Here is an 11,947-nt window from a genome sequence, read left to right as displayed (position 1 = left end):
TGAAGCCCTGAGAACTTTCCTGACGGATAACAGCTCCCGGGGGTTTCGCTTACCTTGTTGAAGCTGTGCAGTCTGCTTTCTCTGTGTATGAGGGTCTTTGTTTTGGCCAACTCGATGATTGTTTTTTAGGACTACAGAAATTTGGTTGGCATAGAATAGAATAGAATTTTGAATGACAAGAGAAGAAATAAGTATATTGTTATGTGATGCATTTAAATTTTCCTCATTTTTCTCTTCCATGTTCCCACATAAACGGGGAGAATAATGTGTTCACTCACAGAAAACAATTCTTGAATTTCTCCTGTAAAAGTTTTTTCTTCTTAAAAAAACAAAAACAAAAAAAAACCAAAAAACCCAAACCGAACATATTTAGGTACTTACAATGGTATAAGTGATACACACACACACCGATAACAAACAATGGGTTTAAAATGGCATAAATGATACAGGACATAAATGCTTTGTGAGTTGAAGTGTTCTTGAGGGTAGATACCTGCGTGTACACGTGTTGAACACGGGATGGCACTATAGGACCACATACAGACTGAGGCACTTACTGTTATGCTCCTGTGTTACTATAGTTTACATTAATACCTAATAAATACTGAAATTAATAAGAGCTTTGCAACACGTTCTCATATTTTTATATAACAATCTTTAATTTTTGGTCTCATGTTTAGTGTATTTCTTTGTTCTCTGATCATCTTGTTAGAAGCAGTTTTAATATTCCTTGAGTGTTACAGAGAATATTCCTTTATTTAACCCTAAAGAATTTAGTTTTCAAATTGTTCATGTTGAAATGGGGGGAAAAAAACACAAGGCAGCTACCCTTACTTAATAAAACTTAAAATATTTTTCCTAAAATTATGGGATTGTCTTGGATTTAGAGTCCTAGTTTTGAGTAACTGTGATAAAGGCATGGATAGGTGAGTAATGGTTGCTTGTGGTTGCCATTGCATACTTTGACTTTCCCAAAAGTAAATACTCTTTTTTCTGTGTATGTGTCAAATCAACATGAGCGTGCCATGTCATTTCTGCTGTCTTCACCTTAATTGATAATGTCATAAGGGATAGTTCGGGAAATGGATTTGTTCTATAGCATTCTCCTTCTGTTAGTTGATTGACTTTCTTGGCAGCAGCGCGGTTACAGAAGCATACTATTAAAATATAATTGGCAGTTTTATTGTGAGCCAGTTTGGAGGTAAGCTTTTGCACTGAGAAAAATGAAGTGCCTATAAAATATTTCAAATCTACCGCAATAATTTTTCTTGGTGCAAAACCTTGGCAATTTATTAACTTGACGTATAGGTAAGGTGGTTTGTCTGGGAAATATTTTGGCTTCACAGAATAGTTTTGAGTTTTTAAAGGCATTCAACCTGGCAGACCAAAACCAAATTCTTTTTTTTGTAGCTTTATTTGGAAAATGCTGAGGGAAGGGCCTAATCCTACAACCAAGTGCTAAGGACCAGGTTTCTGGGAATGTGAGAAGTTGAAGGTGGAGGTGGGGCTTTGACTTAGCTCTTCCACAAGTGACTCCACAAGGCTATCAAGTCAGTATCTGTCAGTCTTTCCTACTAAAGCTGTATTCTATAAACAACTGGATATCCTCTGATATGAAGAGCGAGAGACTGTGCAGTCCAGTGGTCAGAAGATCTGGCAGAAGTCTGTAAGGGCAGGTTGCCAGCTGCTTTTTCACTGTGGCAGAGGAGGACAACGAAGCTGCCCTTCTTCTGTAACCAAAATACAATGTGTTGGCTCTTCTGAGCCTCTTCCCACCCTCTCTCCCGGAACTACTGTTTTCTTACCAAATGGCCCTATTGCCCTGCCTACTTTTGCTCCCCAGATTTGGCTAACGTAATTAGAAAACATGCACTTGGCCTCCCTTTTCCCAGGCTCTGGTGATCTGTTACTTGCATTGCAGACAAGCGTTGGACTTCCAGGGTGCTGCCACTACGCGTACACAGCCAGTATGTGAGAAAACACGTTAAGTATGCTTTCTCAGTAACACATTTTTAAGACGGATACTTTTCCACAAAATTGACTTTAGTTAAATGGAAAAAATATTGCCAAAACATCTTCAGTTGTTTCTGCTTATCAGTTCAGGTAATACCCAAGGGCCATGCTGCCACATCAGTGAAGGTTTTGGGTTAGTGGTCCCAGAATGGAATGATGGCAGTTTTATGAACTTGACCACCACAAGCTGCTCTTCAACTTCTTTGATAACTCAGAATGCAATTCTATGCCATTGAACCATGTTCTTGAAGCTTGGGTATCATTACGAATTACAGCTGCACGTGCCATTAGGATAGCTCTCTCCTGTGGGCTACTAAACGTGTGATGCTGAAGTTACAGGTGAAAGTAATTTTCCTGTTCTTCAGTAATATGAGATCAAGCAAATGCCTCTTTCAGCTATAAGTAAAGGTAAATGCATATCTACCTGGAAAACAGTAAGATAGGACAGAATTTGAAAAGATAGAATATGTTGCCAATTACAATTACTGGTAGTACAGTATTCTAGATTTGAAAGTATATCTATAAATTTCCCAATTTTTTCCCCTATTTTTGGTCCTAAACTTTGCATGCTGTCATGCCTGCCACCACCTTGATATCTTTAGACCTGAGTACCTTTTATAAAACCATTCTGTGCTTCTACTAGGCATAAAATTCACGTAATCTTCGTAATGATTGCTGAACTATCCTATTACATACCAACAAAGGAAACTCGGTTCTCTGTGAGCAAATCTGCAGGCCAGACACTGCTGCTGACGTGTCTTGCTTTTCACCCAAGTCTAGTCCTCGCTGCGAACGCCTCCTCTAAAACACCAACTGGTTTTAAAAGTGTTTCAGAGAAAACAGCCTTAAGGTGGTGTAAGCCAAGCAGTGTAAAATGTCATGGCACCCTAAGGCGGGTTGCTAAACTCCTGAACTGCACAGGTACGTGTTTAATTTAGCTAGAATAGATTTGTAAAAGTCCGGGAGAAGAACAAACCACACAGATAGACGTGTTGGTGCAGCAAGTTTTATGAGCTCTTAGGAGCTTAAGGTGTAACTGGATGGCACGGTTACTGACCCCTCGCAGGAGGGTGGATGCTGCTTTGGTATGCATGGCTTGTTCTTAAGTCATTAAGCAGTATTTTTAAGTTTTTCACTTTATGATAGCAGTTTATGTAAAGAATCAGCATTAATCTGAATGTAAATAATTTAAACAGATTTGTTTTATCTGTCTGTTTTTTTCACCCAGATCTTGGGGAAATAAGACTCTTGTAAGTAAATACAAAACAAATACTGCATTTCATCTGTGAATGTTACAACTTAATTGAAGGCAGTAAAAATACAGGCATACAAGATGCAGAATTCATTTATAGGACTCTGCCTTCAGCCATTGTAGCCTTAGCAGAACTCATGAGCACAGTCATTATGCAACTCCCATCGGCCTCCACAACATCATTATTATTTTACTAAAAAAAAAAAAAAAAAAAAAGGGGTAGCATTTCTCTTTAAGAAGAAAACTGCATAAAGAGGAAGACAATTTGTTTTTAACAAAAAAAAAAAAAAAAAAGGTGTTCAAGCCAAGTCTTCTCACAGCTTTGATTTTTGATTTACTGGACTCTGTATTAAACCCTCTTACAGAAATGGAAGCATGTTCATGCTGTGTGACAAGTGGGAAAACATATGGAAAGTGTCTTCCTAAGAGCATGTCCCTGAAGTGTTCTACAGCATCGTGTGGTGCTCGCTGTGAGTTGCTGCTGGCTGCCCAGACACCCCGGCCCTGAGCTGTCTGGGAGGGTCGGTAACCCAACGCCAGTCACAGCGTTTCCCCAACAGTCACTGGTCACTAACCATGACTTCAAAGAACTACGGCCTTTACAACATTTTTAATTTCAATACAAAACCAGTTTTTAATTGCTATCATTTCCATATAGTTTGTTAGCATTATATTTTGCTGTAGATACCAAAAAGTGCATCACATGCTACTGATAACATCAGTTACTACACCATGAAAGAGGGAGCTGAGAAACAGGACCGTACACCTGAAACAATGGAAGAAAGGTTGCTGAGAGTAAAAGATGAAACTACAAGGTGAGTGCTAAAAAGATAACATTATAAACTGTCTCTATGTAATGCTATTGATGACTTCCATTTAATTTTGTTAGTATGAAAGTATTCATTTCTTTTTTGCTATCCTGTGAAGTGAAAAATATTGCACCCTAATCAACAAACACTGACTAAAAGAGAAATTTAAAAAACAGTTAATGCTAGGCTTACTTTTAAAAAAAAAGGTAATCACTAGCACAATGCAATACCAAGACAAGAAGCATGCTGTTAAAGCGATTCTCACTTTATTATAGTAATAATTTATTTTAATAATAAACCGACTATTTTATAGTATCTCTATATCATCTTAATACAGTGAGCGTGAGCCAGAGGGTTGACTAGAAATTGAGTATCTCTGGTCCTTTTTGCAAAATGAACTAAACAAATCTCAACTGATTGATGGCCTCACCTTGACAGGCTCATCCTGGAGTATAAATTTACATACTTGTCTCAGTTCTAGTCTGTCAGCTGGGCTGGAAAATACTTGAAATCATTCTTCTTTACGAGAGTTTTTAAAAAAAAAACCAAAAGGAGAGAGGGGAGAAGTATGAACATGTCCCAAATTCTTGAGAGCCTGTGAAATGTTTGATGCTATTTTTAGAAAGTATTCAAATTAAGTTTCAGAGTTTTTTTCTACTTGATTTTAACGTATACGGGGAAAGCTTGAAATGTTCTGTTTGTTTTTCCGATTACAAGATGTGTTGGTTTGCTCCATTTTGCACTTCTAAAATTAGTGTATCTTTATACGAGGCTGTAACTTGACTAACTGTACAAGCATGTTCGAGTTGATAATCTCAGGGCATAACTACTAAACAGATGTCTGTAAATCAAGGAAAATTTTAATCAATCATCTTTAAGGAAAAATACACTATATTATACTATCTCGTAATATGGAGGAGAGGTGGTTACAGATATCACGGCTATGGCCAGACAGGTCTGATGAGCACAAAAAGTAAAGTGCAGTAAAGAAATTTATTTAGCAGTCATTGATATTTCAGTCCTATTTTTCTATTGGCTTTCATACCTGCATGAATATCCCTAGTGCATTAGAAAGGGCCATTCTGTAGTACTCTTTTTTGTATTTCTGCTGCCCAACATGATTTTAAATTTACGGGCAAGACGGTCAGAAAGTCATTTGCATATGCTGTAGATGGCATCACCCACTTACACGGGATACAGCTCAGTTGCCCCTTCAAATTCTTGTTTTGTTAGTTGGCATGCCTTCTGCAGCATTTCATTTAGTTTCACCTACTGCTTGTGCTGAACTCCCCATCCGCGTTTCCTCCCTTGAATTACAGGACCTCATTCAGTTTCCCCGACCGTACATCTCTCCTTTTCAACTTTTTCATTCCACTGCCTTGTTCACTGAAAGTCTTCCAGCTTCTACAGCCGCTGTGCGAAGGACCCACCAAAAGCAGTCTGCTGCACTACCAAACTCTGACATAACCCCAGAGCACCACCGAGCTTACGCACTGAGAGAGGCAAGGGGTTGATTTGCAAGTGTAAGAGCCAATGTAAGATACAGCAGTGCAAGACCACCATGTGGTGCATACACCACAAAGTGCATATTAACAAAGGCAAAGCCACAGCATTTGCTCGTTTTGCTCCCTGTGTCTCTGTTTATATTTTGGCAGAAATGTGTTAAAATACTTGAAACTGGAAACAGGAGGGTCAATGAATAAAAAGCAACTGAAATAATAATTTTACCATGTTTACTTAGATCCCTCAGAGAAGAGAAACTGGAATGGTGCGTCAAACAGCACAGGCAAATGATGAAAGCAAGAGGGGAAAAATTAAAAGGAACATCCCAAATGGAAATGAAGAAAGCAAAACAAGACATTGAGACAGTGAGTATCTTCTCTTTCTCTGGAAGTACAGTAAACAGTGCTCTGTGCTGATGAACAGTTGTTAATTTGACACTTCGTTAATTTCACAAAGATCTCAGGTACCAAATATTTTTAAATTGTTAAAAATTAAACGTATTTTTGCTCATGCTAAAATTGTGTGTGTGTGTATGTATGTGTACATGTACACAACATGCACATACATAAACAGACATAAACATCTGTAGCGCTTTCAGTCTTCCAAAAGCAAAGCCAAAATTCTAAGATAAAAAACAAAAACCAAGAAAAGCATAAAAGATGGCCAAAGATTAATGTAAAACTCAGAAGACAAGGATGATGGTTTTTATCACGTGCTGTACAAGCCATTCAATGCAAGTGGTTAATACAACAAAAAGTTGAAATTCAAAATTATCCATTTACAGTTGGAAAGAGGACTCATAAATCTATACCTTGGGACATCAATAAGTGTCCTGATTGGGAAGAGAAGATTGAGAGCTGTCATTAAAGTTGGTGTAGCTGTAAAATTTATTTGCTTATTGCAACTTGATTAGGAATTATTTTGCCTTGACTGAAAGTATTACTTCAGTTTTCCAGACTGCATAGCTAGTCAAAATGAAGTTACATATCTTGCAATAAAATGAGTCAGTGCTTTGCATTTAGTTTGTTTGCTGTGCATAATCAAGACACTCGGCTCAAAATCAGTTTTGCCTCAAGAGCCCGGACCGTTTTTTGTTTCCCATGGGTATGAGATTGCTGCTGATACTGACTGGCTTCCGCAGGGCTGGGATGGCGATTGCCGGGCAGCCATGCTGGAGCGCTCTCCCCGGGGACCAGCAAGCCGGCAGCGGGGCCTCTCACTCCACTGTCCCGTCTCCTTTCTCTTCTGTCTGCCAGGTCGTTCCCTCCGTGTAATGTGCTCAAACGATGATTTTGGCAGATTCAAAAAAGCAAACTGTCTTAGAAATACATTTCCTGAGGGCAGAGCAAGTACAAATGCTCTATATGGTTCTTTGAATGCCGTGGTGCATTGTGTATGTATTGTGCATTCTAATCAAGCAAGAAATCACTTTCATTAATGTGTAGAGGTAGTAGGACTGGTAGAAAATTTGGCAAAGCCTTCTCCCAGTAAAGAAGTATATTGCAGTAATAAACAAAAATCTTTTATAATGCAGAAGGAATATGACACAGCTCCAAAACTCTTTACGTACTCCGAAGAGGAGCAGCAGTCCATCAAAAGACTATTCCACTGCAGCTCCTTCTCACGCAGCAGTGAGAACTTGTGCCTGCTGGGAGTCACCTCTGTTTGAACGTTTCACTTACATACGGGCTTCCAGGTCCTGGGAAGTCCTGGCAGTCACTGGATAGAAATACTGGAAACGCACACATGGCTGTAGCTGTGCGAACTGATCACGTAAAGGCCATGGATTTCATAGCCTTATATTTTTGCTGTGTTTGCACCACTTTACAGTATGTGTACTTTTGCGGGGGGGAAATCCTGATTTCATTAAAAGCATCTTTTGGCCTCAAAACCACAGTGATCTAATGCACTGAAAGCACAGCCTCCCTGCTATACATAACAGGGCAAACGAGTCATACATAGTGCAAAGCGTCTGTCCCTATGCCAGGAAATCGTGACACTGTTCTAAAATTACCCACGTCCCTCACGTTCCACAACGTCACGCGCAGCACAGCACAAGCTGCACGCTCCCAAAATGGAACTCGTCCCTCAAGGTAGGTGTAAGAGTCATGTATGACAACATCACCCTCGCGTTTAGGAGTGGACTCCATAGGGGCTCCACATGTCTCATACTGTGGGCTCTGGGAGGGTCCTCTGCTGTCACGGGGTGGCATGCGGCTGCAGTTCAAGATGGGCTTGGTTGCCTTTACTGTTTCCATTAGCAATCTGCCCTTTGGTTTCCCAAATTTGAGAGTCTTGACACTGCTTAGGAGATCCCGTTCCTTAATCAGTATCCCCAGGTGCTCAGTAGCACAGTGGTTGGCTTGCAAAATGCCTTCTGGTTAGCTGCAAAAAAAAGTATGTAGAATCATAGAATCATAGAATCATTAAGGTTGGAAGAGACCTCCAAGATCATCGAGTCCAACCGTCAACCCAACACCACCATGCCTACTAAACCATGTCCCTAAGCGCCTCATCTACACATCTTTTAAATACTTCCAGGGATGGTGACTCAACCACTTCCCTGGGCAGCCTGTTCCAAAGTTTAACCACTCTTTCAGTAAAGAAATTTTTCCTCACATCCAATCTAAACCTCCCCTGGCGCAACTTGAGGCCATTTCCTCTCGTCCTTTCTCCAGTTACTTGGGAGAAGAGACCGACACCCACCTCGCTACAACCTCCTTTCAGGGAGTTGTAGAGAGCGATGAGGTCTCCCCTCAGCCTCCTTTTCTCCAGGCTAAACAACCCCAGTTCCCTCAGCCGCTCCTCATAAGACTTGTTCTCCAGACCCTTCACTAGCCTCGTTGCCCTTCTCTGGACACATTCCAACATCTCAACATCCTTCTTGTAGTGAGGGGCCCAAAACTGAACACAGTATTCCAGGTGCGGCCTCACCAGTGCCGAGTACAGGGGCACGATCACTTCCCTACTCCTGCTGGCCACACTATTTCTGATACAGAAATGACTACACAAACTGCTGCGTACTCACAGTTACGAGCCTTGCAGAGCAGGGGAACTGCTCTGTCTGTAATGGCCTGCTAATATTTCAAAAGTGGCAATTAGCACCCAAAAAGGAATGCATTACTGGATGGCAGCTGAGGAACTGGGGGACTTGAGGAGCTTGAGTTCATTCACCAAATCTGGGTGACTTCCAGCTTCACAGCATGCCATTAATACGTGGTGCCTCATGCTGGCACAAAGGAGCACATTTTGCAGAGTGCACGCTTCAAACAGTGGAAAGATGTAATTCTATTAGCTTAATTGTTTTCATTTTTTTAAAAGTTGTTTTAAAAAAGGTATGTGGAATGGACTGTCAGGAGCCAAAGCCTGCAAAGATGTACTCATGGACTTCACTCTGAGCTTTTGTGTATGAAGTGTGTGTAAACTTGGTATGATGATCTTAAGTTATTTTGGAACCCCCAAGGTTATTGTATTTTGAATATGACTGTATTGTATTCCACAGTATTCAGAACATACTGAATAGCAAAAGAAACAATGTTTTAAAATCTCCGGTTGTATTTCTAAAAAGCAGAATATTTTCATGACTTGTTAAGAGCTTTACTGAATTTCCATCAACTTTCAAGTTTGTTACAATTTTGTGAAATATCTAAGTGAATTAATAAGAATCTTAATCTGGTAAAAAATATATTTACATACCAATATTGAGTTGAGCCTATTCACAAATATATTTATTAGTAATAAGTTTAGTAGTACATGTGGTTACTGTTTATTACTTCCAAAATCTGTTGAGCTCTAATACTTCCAGCTCTTTTGTAATCGATAGCTTCTTTATTCCTACACACTGACCTATGTATGTATTTGCACTAATGGGATTAAAAACCCCTGTTTGCATTTCAGCTATTTTAAAACATGCTCATATTTAAATGTTAGCAAGTGCATGGGACTGGAGAGGTAAATCCGGGCACACTCTTATGCTTGCACAGTTAACATGGATGGACAAGTCAATTTAAGTGTGTACTCTAGCTGTTGTATGTGTACAGCTTTATGTGTGTACAATTGGAGGCTGCAGAAGGAGCAGGTAAAAATCTGGCCCATTAGACATATGCAATACTTTCTGTTCTTAATTAATACTTATATATCCGGTCTCTTTTTTGTTTGTTTTGTTTTAAATCCAAGGTTGAAGATCTACAGACCAAGCTAGCAAAAACAAAACGACTCCCCCCTCTCCCGGAGTATCATCTCACAGCCTTCATGGGGGAGTTTCCACCTGACTCACCAAGAATGCAAACTCATAAGATCTTCTCCAGTAGCAAATTCTGATTGCCTGGAATTGTTAAAGTCTGAAATGTTTACTTCATAAGAATGAGAATTAGAACAGCCTCCTCTTCTCGCTTAGTCTTCCCGACTGCATTTGACAATGTTAAACCTGTAATGATAATCAATCTGCTTTAACTGACTGTAAAATTTGTCTCTTTTAGAAGGTTTGTGGTAGTGTTGTAAAGGGTTTTCTTCAGCTTCTCTGCACATTTTTCTCAAGCATGCTTCTATAGTCTTACGAAAATCTTATGAAAATAAAATTCAAAAATTGTCCCTAAGGTTTGGAGCAGCCATTTGTAATTTTATTAATATGAGGAAATATGTACTCTTTGTTAACGAATTTCATGAATAACACATCTCTGGCCTTGCACTGTAAGTCAAACCAGTCTGGGTTTTCATCACAAATGCTGTGTTTAATGTTAAATCATAATGTTAGAATGAAGCTACTCGTCAAATGTAGAATAACCTTATTTGCATTTTACTGTCATGAAGGCTGCATCCTTCTCCTGGACAAGAGGAAGCAGGCAGGAGCACTTCTCAGGGTGTCTGTACTTTGGTTTGGAGCCCTGCTGATGTTTGGGAGCAGCAGAGCTGCCCCTTCCACACCTGGGAGCTTTTGGTGGGGCCCCTCCGATGCCGGCCACAGTGAGAGCAGGGGATCAGAGAGCAGAGGCAAACAAGATGCAATAACAACTGAGCCTGAATCCCAGCAGTGTCGCTCCTTTGAGATACATGGAACTACGCAATGCTAAGACTGGAGTTACCAGGACGGGGTATCAGGAGCTTTTACCTTCTACTCCACCAAAACCGCAGCAATACTTTGGAGAGGGCTTTACTACGGAAATGCGTTACAGGAGCTGAACCAGTGCCAGTGATCTTCCAGTACCACAGGAGCTCTGGGAAGGGGGTCACGGTACTGAATTTTACACATAGCAGAGGTCTTCCTCCCTCCTGTGCTTTCTGTGTTCTCCCTCTGTCCCCACTGTCTCTGTCGTCCCCTGCCACGGTCCTGTCGTTTGTCCTCCTGGGATAGCAAGAGGTACCTCAGGTGGGTCTTGCCTCTGCTTGCTGCTAAGTCTACATGCCTTAAAATGTTGGAAGTTTTAGTTACGGGAATAACCAGTAATGCCACCGAACCTCTCAGTGGGGACATAAGTGGCAGTGTTCGGCAGGGAAAGATGAATACACAAAAGGTGGAAATTTTTCTTAAGCAAAAATACAGAGCAAGCCCACCCGATCCTGCAGAGCAGAGGTTCTTTAATAGTAAAGGTGCGTTAGAGCTGGCAGGGCTGGCTGGCACTGCCATCAGACCTGTCCCAGAGCTTCCCGTGCTCCATGCCCACCTTGCTGGCTTTGCCACCCAAAATTACGTGTCTTTGTGCTTCCTCATCTCATACAGGTTATTAACGAGGCTCGCTCAGCCAGTTCTGCTGCCACACAGGTGGAAAGCTCAGAGCAACTCCTTTGGGTTTGGTGCACTTTTTCTGAATGGATACTATTTAGTGATGTTAATTTGATCAACTTTTGACAAGGATTCCTTTGAATGTCCATAATATGTGTGTTTATGCAGTCTGTCCACTGCTTCCGTACTGGTAATTGTGTATTGATTTATTTTGTGCATTCCAAAACAGTGTACATCTGGCCCAAGTTACGTTCAGAGTCACTGGATTTAATGAGTGCATGTGACAGTCGAAACTGCCTTAATTTCTGAACAGTTGTGGAGATACACTTTTACAGAAAGTCTATCACCATGTTTTGGAGAATGCTTCAAAAAATCCTTTTCCTTCTGAAAATTAGTACAGATTTCTCTGTCCTTGATGACATCAGAACTTTCCTCTATGCTTGCATGTTGCTCTCAATATATGTTCAAGGTTTTGCAGAAAGTCAAGGCTGCCTCAGAACTACAGCTTGTCCTGTCCTCTAGAAACTGCAATTGCAACATTAAAAAGTTTCCATAATAGATAATACCAAATACCAATTCAGTTGAGGTTTTTTGTTTTTATTTTGCTGTTTAGATTAACAGAGAAAATAGCACGTAGTACTATTCATGTGA

General features: G+C 40.4%; 1 protein-coding gene across 1 annotated transcript in view; it reads left to right on the top strand.

Annotated features, from left to right (window-relative positions):
- The window catches only part of LRRC27 (leucine rich repeat containing 27), a 35,243-nt gene extending 25,073 nt beyond the window's left edge, over positions 1-10,170 (top strand). Inside the window, exons 8-10 of the mRNA XM_009325848.1 lie at positions 3,950-4,080; positions 5,816-5,942; positions 9,754-10,170. Coding sequence (XP_009324123.1) covers positions 3,950-4,080; positions 5,816-5,942; positions 9,754-9,897 — 402 coding nt within the window. The 3' untranslated portion in view covers positions 9,898-10,170. The remainder of the gene's footprint in view (positions 1-3,949; positions 4,081-5,815; positions 5,943-9,753) is intronic.
- The last annotated feature ends 1,777 nt before the right edge of the window (positions 10,171-11,947 follow it).

This window comes from Pygoscelis adeliae, unplaced genomic scaffold (assembly GCF_000699105.1).
Source record: "Pygoscelis adeliae isolate BGI_AS28 unplaced genomic scaffold, ASM69910v1 Scaffold4, whole genome shotgun sequence".
NCBI lineage: Eukaryota > Metazoa > Chordata > Aves > Sphenisciformes > Spheniscidae > Pygoscelis > Pygoscelis adeliae.
This window is presented reverse-complemented; position numbering and strand designations above follow the sequence as displayed.